Source organism: Salmo salar, chromosome ssa04 (genome assembly GCF_905237065.1).
Source record: "Salmo salar chromosome ssa04, Ssal_v3.1, whole genome shotgun sequence".
Lineage (NCBI taxonomy): Eukaryota > Metazoa > Chordata > Actinopteri > Salmoniformes > Salmonidae > Salmo > Salmo salar.
This window is the reverse complement of record NC_059445.1, coordinates 54,797,097-54,814,078: the sequence shown is the minus strand read 5'-3', so window position 1 is coordinate 54,814,078 and position 16,982 is coordinate 54,797,097. Positions and strand designations below refer to the sequence as shown.

At 41.1% G+C, this 16,982-nt stretch overlaps 3 protein-coding genes across 6 annotated transcripts in view; 1 reads left to right on the top strand and 2 right to left on the bottom strand.

Moving 5' to 3' along the window:
* c2cd2 (C2 calcium dependent domain containing 2) overlaps positions 1-3,055 on the bottom strand; it is a 29,011-nt gene extending 25,956 nt beyond the window's left edge. The window contains exons 1-3 of one of the 4 annotated variants that reach the window (XM_045717110.1): positions 1,881-3,052; positions 1,693-1,728; positions 1,344-1,439 (exon numbers count right to left, since the gene is read on the bottom strand). Coding sequence is in view for 2 of the 4 variants with exons in the window: in XM_045717111.1 (XP_045573067.1) it covers positions 1,344-1,439; positions 1,881-2,156 (372 nt within the window). In the remaining 2 variants the exon portion in view is untranslated. Of the gene's footprint in view, positions 1-1,343; positions 1,440-1,692; positions 1,729-1,880 lie in introns of all 4 variants that reach the window. The other 3 variants (XM_045717111.1, XM_045717109.1, XM_014197354.2) reach the window with 3 other exon arrangements.
* Positions 3,056-3,341: 286 nt separating this feature from the next.
* Positions 3,342-5,339, top strand: LOC106603532 (autophagy-related protein 101). The gene is made up of 2 exons (XM_014197358.2): positions 3,342-3,951; positions 4,104-5,339. Exons 1-2 carry the CDS (start codon positions 3,700-3,702, stop codon positions 4,503-4,505), a joined length of 654 nt encoding a protein of 217 aa, XP_014052833.1. The 5' UTR covers positions 3,342-3,699; the 3' UTR covers positions 4,506-5,339.
* Positions 5,340-6,268: 929 nt separating this feature from the next.
* Positions 6,269-14,838, bottom strand: LOC106603531 (zinc finger and BTB domain-containing protein 21). Its single transcript, XM_014197356.2, has 2 exons — positions 14,696-14,838; positions 6,269-11,199 (listed from the first exon to the last, which is right to left on the bottom strand). The coding sequence occupies exons 1-2, from the start codon at positions 14,799-14,801 to the stop codon at positions 8,111-8,113; spliced, it is 3,195 nt and encodes a 1,064-aa protein (XP_014052831.2). The 5' UTR covers positions 14,802-14,838; the 3' UTR covers positions 6,269-8,110.
* Positions 14,839-16,982: the final 2,144 nt, after the last annotated feature.

Below are 16,982 nucleotides of genomic sequence, written 5' to 3'. Positions count from 1 at the left end.
ATCATACTGCCCATTTCTCCCAGCAGGACCCTCCTCATCATCACTTCCCTCATCTCCTTAGTGTTGATCTGTACCGGGCTGGCTATAAGGAGACAGCTACTAAGCTTCTTACTGCACACTCACTCATGCAGGCAGGTCAAGGATAAGCCTTTGTTTATCAAAGTCTCTAAAAAAAAATGAAGCAGCATCTGGATCTTGCATATTATAGAAAAACCTAAACAAAATAAATTGAGCAGGCATTTAAAGGTGCAATGTGCAGATATCACTTCGACATTTCCTGGTTGTTAAAAAATTCTAATAGCTCTCCTAATTTCAGTTTGTGACAAAACAAACAAGTGCAGAGAATCATTGTACCATCTAAACCGCTGTGAAATATATTTTCAATAACCAAAAATATTGTATTTTCAGTCGTTTGAAGCTGGTGTACAAAACCAAAAATGTAAAAGATGCAAAAACAAAACGTAACAATGGCAATCATAGAAATTGCACACATAGAACAGATCTACTGCTTTTTAGACTTGCTTTCAATGAGAAGGACAGATCTATAACTCACGCCTATGTGAATTTGGTCAGGTCGCCCAAAAAGTTACGTATTGCAGCTTAAATAACAGACAAGTCCATCTGAAAAACCCTGCTTTGCTTTCCTTTTCCATACAAAATCTGCTAATGCTCTTGGTGAAAATATTATTTATTTACTAAGAATGTATAAAAACAGTGAGAATTCTCTTCACCTTTTTAGAAGAGGCGCTGGTTATATGAGGATCCCATAACCTTGGAGCTGGAGAGGAGGTCGTAAAAATGTGCTATTGGCTCTAGACAGACAATTTAAGGCGAGGAGGAAAATGTCTGGAAGTGCCAGTGAAGCTAATAGACATTGTGTGAATCAGAATATTGGCCACTGCGGGCCTGAAATGAAGTTAAAAGGCTGCAGCACCAATAGAGCACTGCCATTTACATTGAATTACAGTGGAAGAGTCAATTGACTATAGAGGCTGGTTATGACATTAAGACACATTGATTAGGAAATGGCAACAACATAAATGCTTTCTTTACTAACTGTAGTTAATGTTTAAGAGGCCTCCACTGTCAAACTAAAAACAACTGCAAAACCATTTCAGTGGCTGTAGGCGGAGGACCACGCTGCACTGGGTTCAACAATGACCCAATTGATCCAGATTCCTCTTAGCTCAAACTTGATTTTAATCAGGAAAATAAGCATTTATAAACAACGATGAACCATATCTGGACTATACGGAATGATGTACTGAGCTTTTCATTCTGTGTGCAATTTGTTGCTAGCCATTCAATGAGAGCCAGTCTTTGACACAGGGATTTTATCTTACCTTCTGCCCAGCAGATTTTTTTAAGGTGGACACTTGGCCAACCACCAGCTCTGATGACTGAAGGCCCTCCTCTTCAAATGTTAGTTGCACTGGGCTCTGTGTGAGTTAGGAGTACCTGGGTCAGGTGGTGGTCAGCAAAAAGCTATGCTCCAACAACTAACATTATCTCAACATTACACTTCATTTTTGACAGTTTCAACTAAAGAGTCAGAGAACAGGGTACAAATGGATCATGTTTACAATTTGCTGAGATGAAAAGGTTACAAGGTACAGTAGCAAGGTACAGGAATCAAGATTGTTGACACTGGATTCTGTGAAGGTGATTGATCTCTTGTACTACGAGGCTTACCTGTGTGCTCAGGTCTTGTTTCAGTTAATACAGATCCTGTATTCATACGTTGTTTGTTGTGATACAGTAGATTATTTCTAACGTCTGTCACTGACTTTCCTATTCATGTATTTAGCTACAGGCAACTTGTGTAAATCCATACGAATTTGGAAAGTTAAATAAACTAGTGTATGGGTCATGGGACTCACCCCAGACTTCCTCGATTCGTCATTCAACGCTCTGCACCAAGCACCTCTCCATTGACTTTTCCAGCTTTTCAGTGACAGCGCCCATCCCAACAGAGCTTCCGCTTCCCCCGAAACCGCATTGTTTTGCTCAGGCTTCTGTATCCGTAGATCGTCGTAAAAATACTGTATTAGATACAGTATCAATGTAATGCTGGAAGCAATGAACAGTGTTACCATGCAAAGCCACTGCAAGTCTCCCAAAACAGAATTTGAAAGGGGACTTTCTGAGTCAGTCATCCTCAGCAACTGACTTAAATAGCTTGCTAGCTATTTATTGAACTAATGACAATGGTCTGTTGAAAGTAAGACCCAGTACAAAACATGGTCTGATGCGCTTTTGAATTAAGTCCCCGTCATTCAAGACAATTAAGTTAGCTAACGTTTGCCATCTGAGTTATGGATCCAGCTATATTAGCAATGAGAGCGAGTCTTATGAACAAGTTCAACCACTGAACCAGTAACTCTATGCAATGTTAGCCTCTTATCGGTCAATAATATCGTGGTTACTGATGGAGACTCAACATTCAACTAAAATATCCCAAGATGAGTAACTATAGACTTCAAGGAAGTAGTTAATCCTTGCTAACGTTAGCTATCTGGTTTGAAAACCGCAGTAGAAAGCTAGGTAGCTAACAAGCAAGCAATATAAATGGTTTCCTTAAAGTTATTGCAAGTAACTTAGTATTTTGAGTAAGTTAGACCAAGCAAGTTCGAGCAAGCTCCACTCATCTCTAACGTTAGCTGCACACCATTGTATCAAATGTCTGTGTTTGCTAGCTAGCCCCTAGTATTGCTAGCCAACAACAGTAAGTTAGCCAACTACACATAACGACGAGCTTTTCATAAAAATTGGCTAGCTAGCGTCAGACCTTTCTCTCATTGAGATTACGAGTCAACGTTAGCTAATTTAGCAAATTATCTAGCTAGCTAATATCACGTAGTCCAAAATGTAATGTCAATGAATCGTTTCTGGCGTCCATGGCGTAAAGCCAAGTGAAAGTTATTCGTGGCTTCAAACGACAAAACAAATGTATTATTTTGTGAACTCCTTATCTATAAAGCCTCGTCACACGCTTGAAGACCATCTCCGATACCGTCGATGACCGAAATCGAAAAATTGCAAATGTCATGTGATGTGGCATGAACTGCTATTCCCAGACTGCATAGCGATATCTTAAAGCGCTTTCATCTATACTCTAGTGGGTTTTCCCAAGCTTTCAATTCTATCTTCAAATACATTTTCATATCTAAGGAAAATCTGCGTTTTCATGTAGAAATAACTGCAATTACATAGCTTTTATTGATCGTTTCTGATTTTTAGCTGACTTGTATCTTATACACGTGTTATTACATTGCTGGGGTATAAGAACGGATACAAGGTTCGGATTGGTCCACAGGACTTTCCGTAGTTTTCCCAACTTGTTCACAGAAGTAGCTCCTCCCCTTTTTAGTAGGACAACGAAATTGCAGTTTGTGTGTCAGCATGTTGTTATTAATAAATACTTATAAAGAACATAGCTAGCAACAACACATTTTCTACATATGTTGCAATATTCAACAAGTCAGTTTAAAAATAACGTGTTCTCTTGATAACCATCGAGCTTGTCACAGGAAACCAACGTTTAGTTAGCTACTTACAATAGATAGCAGGAACGTTAGCTAGCTAGCTTGTGTTGATGTTTAGCCCAGTTCTATGGAACGTGAACAACAGTTGAAGGGTGTCTTGGAATAGCGAGTTCCACCATATATTCCATCTGCCGCTGTAGGGAAGCAGATCACCATGAACTGCCGTTCGGAGGCTCTGGAAGTGTCGGTGGAGGGAAGACAGGTGGACGAGGCCATGTTGGCTCTGTTGCACACTATCTTACTGCATCGCAGCACTGGGAAATTTCACTACAAGAAAGAGGGCACCTACTCCATTGGTACTGTTGGCACACAGGACATTGACTGCGACTTTATTGATTTCAGTTTTGTTCGTGTTTCTTCTGATGAGCTTGACAGGGCCATCAGGAAAGCAGTAGGAGAATTCAAGGTAGTCCTATATGATGACTGATTGTTTGTTGAAATGTATAGATATTATCCACTAAAACCTATAGCTATATATTATATGAGTTATGTTATGTATAACTATACTTGTAATTTATTGGCATCCATTGACCTCTGGATCTATATTGTGCTTTACAGGATGCCATGGGCAATGGGACGGATGGAATGGGACAAATCTCACTGGAGTTCTACCAGAAAAAAAAGTCCCGCTGGCCTTTCTCTGATGAGTGTATTCCCTGGGAGGTCTGGAGCATCAAGGTCAATGTTGTCAACCTGGCCAACGAGCAGGAGAGACAGATCTGCCGGGAGAAAGTAGGCGAGAAGCTGGGTGAGAAGGTGATCAACATCGTGGAAGTGATCAACCGGCACGAGTACCTACCCAAGATGCCCACCCAGTCGGAAGTGGACAATGTGTTCGACACCAGCCTCAAAGATGTCCAGCCTTACCTGTACAAAATCACTTTTCAGATCACTGATACGCTGGGCACCTCAGTGAGCACCACCATGAGAAGGCTAATAAAAGACACCTTAGCACTGTGAGGGCACAGTGCATCTTTAAACATTGCTGTGGGTAGCCTGGTTCCAAATCGTTTGGGCTGTCTTGTCAACTCTTATGGTTGTGACCATAGGATGACCATAGAAGTTAGCAAGAAAACACAAACAGATCTGGGACCAGGCTAAATTGTGGGCTTTATTGACTATGGGATGTAATTGCTTCATTGACATGGGCATTTGCAGGCCCGTGGGTGTCTTAACTATTAGTTAGTACGCTAGAAGTACAACCACCCAATGTCTAATCAGAAAGTAAAATCAGTTTATTTTTTATTATTTGTATTTTTTTATTTTACCTTTATTTAACCAGGTAGGCTAGTTGAGAACAAGTTCTTATTTACAACTGCGACCTGGCCAAGATAAAGCAAAGCAGTGCGACACAAACAACAACACAGTTACACATGGAATAAACAAACATACAGTCAATAACACAATAGAAAAAGTCTATATACAGTGTGTGCAAATGAGGATAAGCAGTGTGTGCACATTTGTAAGCAGTCATTTTACAATCCTAGTTACCTATCCCTACACTTTCTCTAAATGCCTTTGTCAACACTGAAACATGACCTTTCACATCCGATAGTACAGAGTATAACATTGTCAAGTACCATTTTTGCTTTTATGTTTTTTGTATGAACGAAGTGCTACAAGTAACATGTCTGTCTGAAACAGGTTTTCATTTAATAACTGCTTTATGGAAGTTTTAATTATCTTTTCAAGTAATTGTAAAGTAATTTTCTGATTTATGTTTGACATTTGCTTTAAAATGATGTGAAGAAAGATGTTTCACTTTTGAAAATAAAATGTATCACCTTGAATTAATTTCACATTCCCAATTGTTATTTTAGAAAACCACCTGCTACTGTGCTTACTGATGTTAAGGACAAGACAGACCAACACGAACATCAGTCGTGCGTGGTGGGTTGCCATCCTATTGCCTCTGACCACAGAACCTCGTTAATCATTTTATGTTAATTTCCTGACTACACGTTGAATCGCCACACTTTGACACCCAGCAGGTGATTTACTGCAGACGGCCAATGTTCTTGTTGGCCTGTCTTGTCCTTTACGGGTTCAGATTTGTGCACTATACTGCATACCAATAATGCATCATCAGACAGGTCAACTTGCAAAGATGTGGAAGAAATCTTCCAATAAAGAATGAATAATTAAACAGTGAGGGCTTTTTTTAGGTTGAGAGGCCAGATGCTTTATTCAAAAGCATTCTTTGCCATTCAGCTGTATGGATGTTTTTCATCATCTGTTGCAAAGGTTTCCTCTCCAATCACATATTTTTCATTCAGAGAGTGACCTTGTACTATAATGTCACAATATCTTAAAGTTCCACATCAGTGCAGACCACAAATTCACTTCCTGATTCACAGCCAAAAAAATGTGTCACCTCTGTCCAAGTGGCTAAATAGCTTGAAAAACATCTATGTGACCCATGGCAGTGACCATCTGTCCAAGGAATAACATTGCCACCTTTTCTCTTGGTCACATTAGTAAGCGGTTTTCCATCTGTAACAGCTATTTTATCTGTAACAGCTCTGAACATGCCTTAATAATGTTGCAACTAGCGCAACCAGATTGCAGTTTCAATAGTTCCACAGTGGAAGCTAAAGCCAAGTACAGAGGCACTACTCATTTAAACACATACCAACTTCTCCTGAAAACCTTCACATGATTCAAGGGTGTTCATTTCTTATAAACGCAATCCAAACAGTATACACACTCAATACCAAGGCAGCTACTGCAATATTACTCTTTATTACAGAAAGAATTCAAGCACAAAAACTGTAGAAAAAACACAAAATGGCTGCCTTTTATGTAAAGCAACAATAATGCAACCCATACAAATATGCATTATTGCAGAAATAGCAGAATAATACTAAAGATATGTATTTTCATAAACAAACTAATTATAGATACAAAATTAAAAGGTTATACAAACACTGCCATATACACAAAATTATATTCAATTTCTTTGAACTCAATGTCTTTTTTTAAGATCTTCCACAAAAATTCAGAGCACAAATATAAATACATTGTTTTAACCTAACCACAGATGTGAAACATTAAAAAGTTACATCTTTCAAATCTGAATATCAATATCTGTGGTTATTGCGGTCTCCTCAATCAGTATACAAATGATAAAACCATTTATCATCAACAATTAAATCCTCTTTTCCAGATGTACTGTAATTAACAAGCCATCACAACCACAGCAACCCAAAAACATTGGACTGTTATAAAGGAACTATTTTCCAAATACCACTTTTTCACCCAGGGCAAGTCTTGCTTTCACGTTCTTACATTTTTTTAAACCTTTATTGGCTCTTGGTTGTAAATCATTCAAAATATCCAAGTAAAAAAAGTAGGTAATCTGCAACGATTTATTGTGCTTCGTTTTAACAGAACATTTGTCAATTGTCTCAGGATGCATATGCTAAGACCATGCTATCAATTCACACGATTACTTGTGTAATTATCATACAAACTATTTCAGACTTCATCATACTGGTATTGAGCCGTCACAGAGCAGTGATACAATACCCATGTCTTTGGTCATTCAAATTCATTCTTGTATTACTATACAAGTTTCTTTTGTATTTTTGTACCAAATTAATAATTTAAAAAACTACAACAAAATCTACCATACACCAAGCCCAGAAGGTAAACAAAACTTTCCCAATAAAGTAGATATTTTCCTTATTCTTTACACAATAATCCATTCATGATGATCTGTAATTTATTGTGTGATATCTAAAATTAAAATAGAAATAAAGATTATTTATTTTCTCAGAATCTACAAAAAGTGTCAGTTAAAATACTGCACGTTTTTACAGTTCTTATCCCCTTGCTAATCTATCTCCTCTTTGGTTTTGTTTACTAGTATAATCTACACGAAATATCACTAAGGCAATGACAAAATCTGAATAAAGAAGAATTAATATGAATAGTCAATATGAAAACCATAATTTTATGGTACAAAACAGATTATAGCTGAAATGTTAATGGGATGCAGAGGATCTAAAATAAAGATTCATATAACAATAATGAATCAATGTAATTTGACCAATATGCGCAATGTTAATAGTGAACAGAATTGCAAAGTGCATATCAATAAACATGATGCCTGAGGCCACTAATATCATATTCATATATCATATTCATAATCGTCACGCATCAATCAACACAAATTCACAATTTAAGCAAAAGCACTTAACTGATCTTGAATTGTACAGTACAGCAATTCCTAAATCAAAAGAGTTTTAATAGGTAAGGACGAGTCAAAGGGGGTTATCTGAAATATATTTACGCAGTACTAACAATGTCAAAAGCCAAGTAACATTTGTTAGGAGCTGATGACGAGGCAAATAGCAATTAATTGCACACATTCACACCTTTACACCAACACACATGGCCACTGGAAAATATAACATGAAGGAAAGCCAACTACCAACAGCAATAGATACATTCAAAATCTTTCTTGTGTAGATAGAGTTGTATTTGATATTTTACGATGCTGTGAGCATAAAGTATCATCTCAGAGGCTCAAAACAGAGCACAGGTGTCCGAGTGAGACACATTCAAATGTGGCTATGGCTCTGCTCATGGCTCCAAAGACTGAAGGCAGTCTTGAATGTCCTGTGGCAGAGCTTACACATGTACTGCCTCTTAAACGTGAGGGCAGAGAGAGTGGGAGCATGGTAAAAAAAGGTTTCTGATTCCTGAGGGGTGAGAGGATTATCCACACTATCCGTCTTGGGTAGGGGGCTACTGTATGATCTGTCCATCTCCGGCCTCTTGGTCCTGGGCATTGACGACAAGCTTACAGGCTTCTCCTCCTCCTTAGCTACCACAGATGTAGCTACCACTGGCTCTGCCTCCATTGGTTTAGGTGGAGAAACGTGTGGGGCAGGACATCCAGTTGCTTGTGTGACCGCCGGTGGTGGTGAGGGGGAGGGAGACGAAGGGCGCCTATCATCGACCTCTCTCACTCCAGGTTCATCGGAGGTGGACATGTGGGACTGGAAGTGGCTCCAAAGACGAAAGTTGGTCCTGAAGGCCTTATTGCAGATGTGACAGATGAAGGGTTTGATGTGGCACAGCAGCTCCTGGTGGCGCTCCAGGTCTTTGTGGCCACTGAAGAGCTTGCCACATTTTTCACATGGCCAAACACCTGGCTCCTCGGGCTCGATGGAGGCCCCAGACGTCATGTCCTCCCTCTCGCTCACAGCCTCCTCAATGGGCTCCTCCTTCACTGTCAGCTCGCCATGATGGTCGTTCTTATGCTGGCTAACACTCAAGTCCTCGGCCACGAATGATGAAGAATCCTCTGAGTCGAACATAGGCGGACCTGAAGAGTCACTGTAGATGATGTCCTCTCTGGAGCTCCCCGCTCCCACAGACTCCTGGGTATGGAGCGGCCTTCCGAGGTGGTCAGATACTTCTCCATTGATCTCCTCCTGATGGCTCAGCTGTTCCTTAACAGTCATAATGTTGTGGTTATGAACCTCCACCTGGTGTCTCCATATGCTAAAGGAGGACTTGAAGGTCCGCATGCACTCCAGGCATGTCAGTTTCTTGTACTTGCAGTGTGCTTCATGCTCTTTTTTAACCGCTGGGCTGGAGAATCGGAGGCCACAGTACGGGCACACGGTTGCGTGTCGACAGCCCCTCTCGTGGTCTCCCTGCTCAAAGTGAGAGGACAGCTTCTCATTGCAGAGCCTGCAGGAGTAAACCTCTGTGTCTATGTTCTCTCTCTGACCGGGCTGGTCCTGGTCCTGGTCCTTTTGGCAGAGACTGCTCTCTCTCTCAGTCTCTTGGTTGGCCCTCTCTGCAGGGTGTGTCTTCAAATGCTGCTTGAACTGAGACAGAAACAAAAACGTTTTCCCACAGTAAGGGCATATCAAATTTGACCTGGACCTCAGGCCACCTTTTTTGGCAAACACCTGAGACTGCGAACCCTGCTTATTCCTCCTCAGCTTCATGAGCAAGGCTTTCTTAATTTCTCTCTCTCGCACAATATCAATCAGCTTCCTCTGAAACTTTTCATCCAGCTGGAACGAGCTGGAGGATGAAGCAGGGTTTTGTACCACTCCGTGCTGGGTTTGGCAGTGGGTCCAGACTTTAAAGTTGGTGTGGAAGCGTTTGTGGCAGATGTCACAAGCATATGGCTTATCTGGGTTGTGATACATGTTAACATGGCGGTGCAGTCCAGCTTTGGATCTGAACAATTTTAAACAGTTCCAGCATTTAAACATCTTGCTCTGCCTGGGCTCATCGGTCCAGTCTCCATCATTGTCATCCATGTTGGAGTTGTGTGGTACAGATTCTGACATGTTATTGTCATCTTCACGTGGTAAATCATGTTTGTTCACACCTTTGGACTTCTTGAATGGGTACCTTCTGTTGTCTCTTCTCACCTTTCTCTTTCCAGGGAGATTATAAAATGGCTTAGTAGGGCCTTGGTCAAAATTAATTTCAATGTCTTTTAGGTTTACTGGTAGAGAATCCCCTACTGTGATTCTAATGATCTCTGAGGGGTCAGACAGTGGGCTGCTAGGTTCTGTCTTCACATGGAACACCTCTCCCTGAGTTTCTTCTTCATCATCATACCTACTGTGGTGCCTTGATCTGAGAAGTAGCGGCGGAACCACTTTCACACTGTGTTTGTGCTCACTCTGAGTCCCTTCCTCTGTCTTTGCCACCATCTTAACAACAGACTGTTCCCGGCCTTGCAGCTTATTGAGCTCCAGTGTTGGGGAGAAGACTGGGACGGGACTGTCCATGGATAATGACCTGCGCAGCAGGCTTTTTATGAGTGGGCCACTCCTGTCAATGGTCTGGCTAGGCTCCCCTGCCGAGCCCTGAATTTTTGTGTTGGGTCTGTAGAGCCTCTGCTCCTCCTCCTCTTCTTTAGTGCTTAGATCAGACTCAGTCTGTAACATGACTGTTGGAGATTCACTGAAGGAGACTGAGGAGGTGAGCTGGGGCCTTACTGATGACCCTGTGCGTGATGATGTCTTCCCCTTTAAGATGGAGGCATATGAACTGATGGGCTTGCTATCAGAACCCTCACTAGTTGCTTCAGCTGATTTTCTGGGATTGGATGCAGTGTTCCTGGCTGATTCGTTTGGTTTCCTGTGTCCTGAGGGCTCTCCTTGATAATTTGAACTGTAGCGACTGGGGCCGGGAGAATCACCACCTCGGTTCTGGCGCATAATGACACTCCTCAGCTGGCTGTCGTTGTCATCTTCCTCTGAGAAGGACAACCTTTTTCTGGAGACGGAGTAAGACACATGCGGCCTTGTTGACATGATGTTGGTTAGAAAGGGAATTCCTAGACTGTATCCCATCTCCTGGATGGCTGCCAGGCTGCCTCTGTCCACGAAGAGGGAGGATGAGTATATGTAATTCAGCACTACCTCAAAGGCCTCAGGCTCACAGAAGTCCAACTGTATCACTTTGTGGGTGTCAGACAGCCTTCGTGTGAACAGGGATTGGAAATACTCACTGCTGGCAGCAAGCACACTCCTGTGGGCTTGGTACCTCTGATCCCCGACAACCAAGACTGTGTCACAGAGCTGCCCCTTCAGGCGCTGCTCATTGAGCATCCCCAAGACCGAGAGGCCATGGGAGGGATTACTATAGTGCACCAGACTCTCCATTCTGACTGAAAGGCAAGAAAAAAAATGAGAGGATTTTAATTTCAAGACCCTTAGTTTGACTAACATTGTTCAGTAAAAAAAAATAAGGAAGGAGTTACCTAAACATTTAGGAAATACATAAAATCAAACAAACTATGTGTCAAATAAATCTACCTAAAGAAATAAATAACATCAGAAAAGTTGCAAAAAGTAGAAGAATCTAATAACATTATGCCAAATTCTTATGACATACAGGTGTGACAATGTTTCAGAAACTTCCCCAAGTTTGTGGCAAATTTGCTGAAAACTAAATGGTGTGCCACAAAATGTTGCCAGTAGTTTGCAAATGTTTGCACCTAATGGTGAATCTGTGGCAAATCTTTGGCAGCAATAATATTTATTGCCACAAGTGGCAAAGAGTTCGCCAGAGATTTTTTTCTGGCAGACAATTCTCTCAAGCTTCAATTTGAATCTGTGGCATAACTTGTTGCAAAACGTTCCAAGACCAGTAACCGTTGATTACATAATCAGCGGGATTAGAAACATCTGTTGAAAAATGGAAACCAAGCTATCTTAGCTAGCTACCAAAGTTGTCCTGTGAGTGTCTAACTTATTAATTAAACTTCATAGTGAATAAACTTCAACATTTTATTTGGTAAATGATACCTAGTTAGCAATGTCATGTTTTATGGGATAGAGTGAAACACATTTTGTTGATACCAGTTTCAATCTCAGTGCCACGGACTGGCTAACGTTAGCTATCCTATTTTTGCACAATTAATGTGATAGGTAGCTAAGCTAGCAAACTAATGATTTGCCTAAACATTTATATTTTTGGGTGAATACGTTGCTGTCTTAATACCAATACGCTAGTGTCACAGTTCAGTAGCATGTTAGCTAGCACAACTGCTAAGGTAGCAACAATATGAGTTGATTTGACAATAATGCAACATTTATTTTTGCAGATGGATACCCTTCCCCTACCAGTGGTGTTGGCAGAGAGGAGGATGCATCAACACCCTGGAAATATGTTTGCGGTGCAATCACTCATAACACTTTTTTGAGCGATAAATTAGTATTGTCAATAAGATTGATAAGGTAAGCAAATGCATGTATTCTCAAATGTAGCCCATACATTCATTCTTTGTAACAATCAGATCTTTCATTGCTTAAAACTAGTAGAAGCTAACTCATCTTGATCATGTTGTTCCTTCCCTTGTTCTAGAAACAATCAGTTACAAGGAAAAAATACAGATTGAGGCCTTCAATCAAACTGAGGACAGAGAAATATTTGTGCACCAGACAGGCCAAGACTTCTTGCATGCATGGCTTTGAGATGTAAGTTACACTTTACAAAATGCTGGGTTGTTTGGATGACCCAATTGCTGGGTTGCAGGCATTGGGTCAATAGTTGGGTTGTTTTCTGTAAAAACAGCAAGGTTGGGTCGTTTGTACTGGGTTATTAAGGTTGGGTTATGGCAGTGCTGATTTTAGCATGTAAATCTCGGTGGGGCAAACTCAACCAATTTTTTTTTAGATGCATGTCAGCTAAGCCCCTGCGCAACGCAACGCCTAAAAAAATACATTATGGATATTTGACCCAGCCAGTGGGATAAGTCCACCATAATGTGAACAAGTGTCAAGACGTGGCAACTAACAAGTCCTCTAGTGCGACTTTGTGAGTTTGAAAATGGCTAATGTTATTTAGACAAACTAAGGGTGTTTTGGCAGACTGAACTGTGATAATGGTAACTAACAAACTTTACAAATTAAGAATTTGATGGTTAAATTTGATTCAGGTTAAATAGGTTGACCTATTATAATTAGGTAGCTAGCTAACATTAGCTTGAGCATTAGCGAACGACCATTAACTAGTTAGCTAGCCATTTTCTGTGCTAATATCTCTGGCTGTGTTAAGGTTTAATAGTTAGCTAACGTTAGCCTGGCGACCATGCTCAAGACGCTAGCTTACTGGAGGGTTGTCGCAGAATATAGCTAAATGTGCGTTCATTGAATCAGATTGCTCATTCATCACAAAACCCGCTGAAAATTCCAACAACCTTAATGCTGAATGATTGTTTGGTGTTTTCTGATTGTATGCATGTACTACTGTAAGTCGCTCTGGATAAGAGTGTCTGCTAAATGACTAAAATGTAAAAAAATAATAATAATAATTCTAAGGTCAACATCCCTACCCATAGTGTTCACATTTCTCTCATGTATGTGTTGTAGCTACATAAAAATATTAAATAAACAATTTATTTGGGAAATATCTGGTCTTTGCTCTTTTTACCATGCTGATGATTTCAATATGTATTGGATTTATTTGTATCTGTTAAGACATTTAATACATGTTTATATTTAATGTTTTAGTTTTTCCCTGATCTAATTTGCATATTCATACTGAGTTTGCAGCAATCAGAAAGTTCATCACAAGTTTCCCAGAATTGATCGCCAAAAGTTCACAAATTGCCGCAAATTTACCGCAAGTCTGCCACAAAACCTGCCATATGCATGAAAAATGAGTTTGTTGCAAATTTGCGACAAATTGGCCAAAGACTTGACAAGTGTTTGCCAGAAGCCAGTTTTTTTCGGTAAGACGTATTTTGCTATGCAGTCTGTGCCAACAATTTATTAGTGAAAATTTGCCTAGTTGGTAAATCCTTAATTTTCAATTTTAGAATACCAAAACACGTATTCTGTAAATCATGAAGAGTACTGCATTAGTCTACCCAACCTTTTTTAGCTCAGCAACTGGAAGGAGGCGACTGTATTTGTGCTATGAGCGCAAATAACATGACGCATGCGCATTTATAGGTTCCATTTCGATTACATCATGTCTTTAATCAGAAGACATGGCGGGGGGCATATTTAGAAGGAACGCAGGCAGCGTTCATTCCGTTGCACACAGAACGGTGGACACCGTTATCAATTCCACATGATTACACAAACATGTTTGGTACATTCCATACCAGAAAAGTTTAGAACGCTGCGCCCATAGAATGTGTCTGAGGAGAAGCCAGGGGAGCAAGCATTAGATAATAAGCGAGACGTGGCTAAAATTCCTGATGACACACAAATTCAGCCGAAACTGGTTTTAGAACTCGGGCAAGTATCCTCTCCGTAATGGACTAAATAGGTAAATTACATCTAAACAATGACGCGGTATATGGTCTGTTTGTTACCGTTGCTGGTGGTGAAATCACGTAATCACTTTGTGTTAATGTTTCCGAAAGGGAAACGTAAAGAAACAGAATAAAACCACAGTGCTCGAGAAAGGAGTGTGTGGTCACTGTGTGCGCACACACCCACTACTGTATTTTCTCCCTGGTTAGTTAAAGCGCAGACGCAGCATCTACAGGAGCAGACACAGAGCAGTTACTCGTGGGGTTTAGAAAAGACGAAGAAGCCACCTCAGAGTTACGTCAGGAAAAAAAAGCTTTTCTCCAAACAAGAGTCCAATGTAGAGCACTAGCGCAAGACAATCTCAACCAAAGTAGTTTCATGGCTTTCTAAACTTACCCCTATGTATTCGTTCTGTTTCCACGCAGCACACTAAAGACTTTATATCAGAATTATGTTGAGTGTGTGGTAGTCGTGATTCCATCCATCTTGAATTTGACGTCATCCCACTCCAGGGATGAGGTCATCGCATAGAACGCTCGTCACGTGCGCTGTGAGCTGATAGGCTGCTTTATACCATGTAGGCGGGAGTGTAGGATATGACAGGCAGATTTAACCATCTTAAAGTGACAGGCCATATTTTCGTTCTTTGACATGTGAACATGCCCTTGGGAAGCAACACCAATTCACATTCAATAAAAAAACAGTCATATTGCTATCAGGTCAACATCGCTGTCTCAGTTGCAGAATATCAATATTATGTTCTTTTAAAACCATAGATGGATACTGTTAAATGATGTGGAATTACATAAATAAATGCAGAATGTATTTTTCTGTTATTGTTAATGTTATTTTTATGTTGTATCTAAATGACGACAATCAAAGCACGGGGTAATATCTGCATTTGGCATTGGTGGATGAATGCGTTTCTCTGTAACCAGATCCATTGTCCCACTGAAACTAATTAAAGACATGTGATTAAAAATGTCATTATGGCACCTCTGCTCTCTCTCATTACAGATACCCAGAGGACGCCTGTTGCTCTGTTTATCCGACCACATCCTGGAAAGTCTTCATGTAGTACCGTACCTCACAAGCGGATAATCCAAGGATGGTGTGGCCCTGCTATTGCCTCATTTTGACATGTATGTACAATCTGTGTGTATATGCGAAGACTTTAAGGTATGCAAATAAACTGGATAGAACAAGCTGCACCTGAGTGGGGGACACTATGATTGTGCTTCTGCAGTTAGGGCCAGTCCCATAATCTGTGGAACTAGGTGATGTGATGACACCTGTTAATGGTTGTTGTGTCACTCAGGTTGAGCCGCCCCTCTTCTCTGAGAGCACCCTCCCTCCCTCACCTCCCTCCAGCACAGCCTGTATGAAAAGCAGAGTTTCTGGGTGAAATTGGATCTGTTATATTCCTGTGAAATTTGAGGTGCACGGTTGTGGGTGGGAATTTACCAATGCTAATGTGCAGACTCCTGTAGAGATCCACACATCCCAGAACACTTACGTGATACAGGAATTTCTGGGATAGTAAAATCCCAATTATGCATTAGTACATTTCATGAAATTTCCAGACGGTCCACGTCACGTAAATTCTCAACTGCCACAGGCGCGTGCCTCTCTACCTTATGTGTTGCAAGAGAAGCCCAGTGAAAAGAAGCCATATCTCTGTGTCTACTTATTTATCCTGTTTTCAGGTTTGTAACAAATAGAAGCATGGTTTCTCGCTCTGAGACCTTGAAGTAGTTGTTCCCCTTGCTCTGCAAGGGCCGTGGCTTTTGTGGAGCGATGGGTAACGATGCTTCGAGGGTGGCTGTTGTCGATGTGTGCAGAGGGTCCCTGGTTCGAGCCCAGGTAGGGGCGAGGAGAGGGACGGAAGCTATACTGTTAGATTGATGCTGTTGACCCGGATCACTGGTTGCTGCGGAAAAGGAAGAGGTCAAAAGGGGGGTGAGTGTAACCGATGTGAAATGGCTAGCTAGTTAGCGGTGGTGCGCGCTAATAGCGTTTCAATCGGTGACGTCACTCGCTCTGAGACCTTGAAGTAGTTGTTCCCCTTTGTGGAGCGATTATTAACGATGCCTCAAGGGTGGCTGTTGTCGATGTGTGCAGAGGGTCCCTGATGTCTTGAAATGTTGCTTCAATATATCCACATAATTGTCGTTCCTCATGATGCCATCTATTTTGTGAAGTGCACCAGTCCCTCCTGCAGCAAAGCACCCCCACAACATGATGCTGCCACCCCCGTGCTGAACGGTTGGGGTGGTGTTCTTCGGCTTGCAAGCTTCCCCCTTTTTCCTCCAAACATAACAATGGTCATTATGGCCAAGCAGTTATATTTTTGTTTCATCAGGCCAGAGGACATTTCTCCAAAAAGTACGATCTTTGTCCCCATGTGCAGTTGCAAACCGTAGTCTGGCTTTTTTATGGCGGTTTTGGACCAATGGCTTCTTCCTTGCTGAATGGCCTTTCAGGTTATTTTGATATAGGACTCGTTTTACTGTGGATATTGTTACTTTTGTACCTGTTTCCTCCAGCATCTTCACAAGGTCCTTTGCTGTTGTTCTGGGATTGTTTTGCACTTTTCGCACCAAAGTACATTCATCTCTAGGAGACAGAATGCGTCTGTTGTTGTTTATACTTGCGTACTATTGTAGCTAGGTAACTAGATAGT

Coding starts and splice junctions, on each gene's coding strand:
- LOC106603532 (XM_014197358.2), top strand. CDS start 3,700: ATGAACTGCCGTTCGGAGGCTCTGGAAGTGTCGGTGGAGGGAAGACAG. Junction 3,952..4,103: donor AAGCAGTAGGAGAATTCAAG/GTAGTCCTATAT, acceptor TGTGCTTTACAG/GATGCCATGGGCAATGGGAC.
- LOC106603531 (XM_014197356.2), bottom strand. CDS start 14,801: ATGACGTCAAATTCAAGATGGATGGAATCACGACTACCACACACTCAA. Junction 11,200..14,695: donor AACAGAACGAATACATAGGG/GTAAGTTTAGAA, acceptor CTTGCCTTTCAG/TCAGAATGGAGAGTCTGGTG.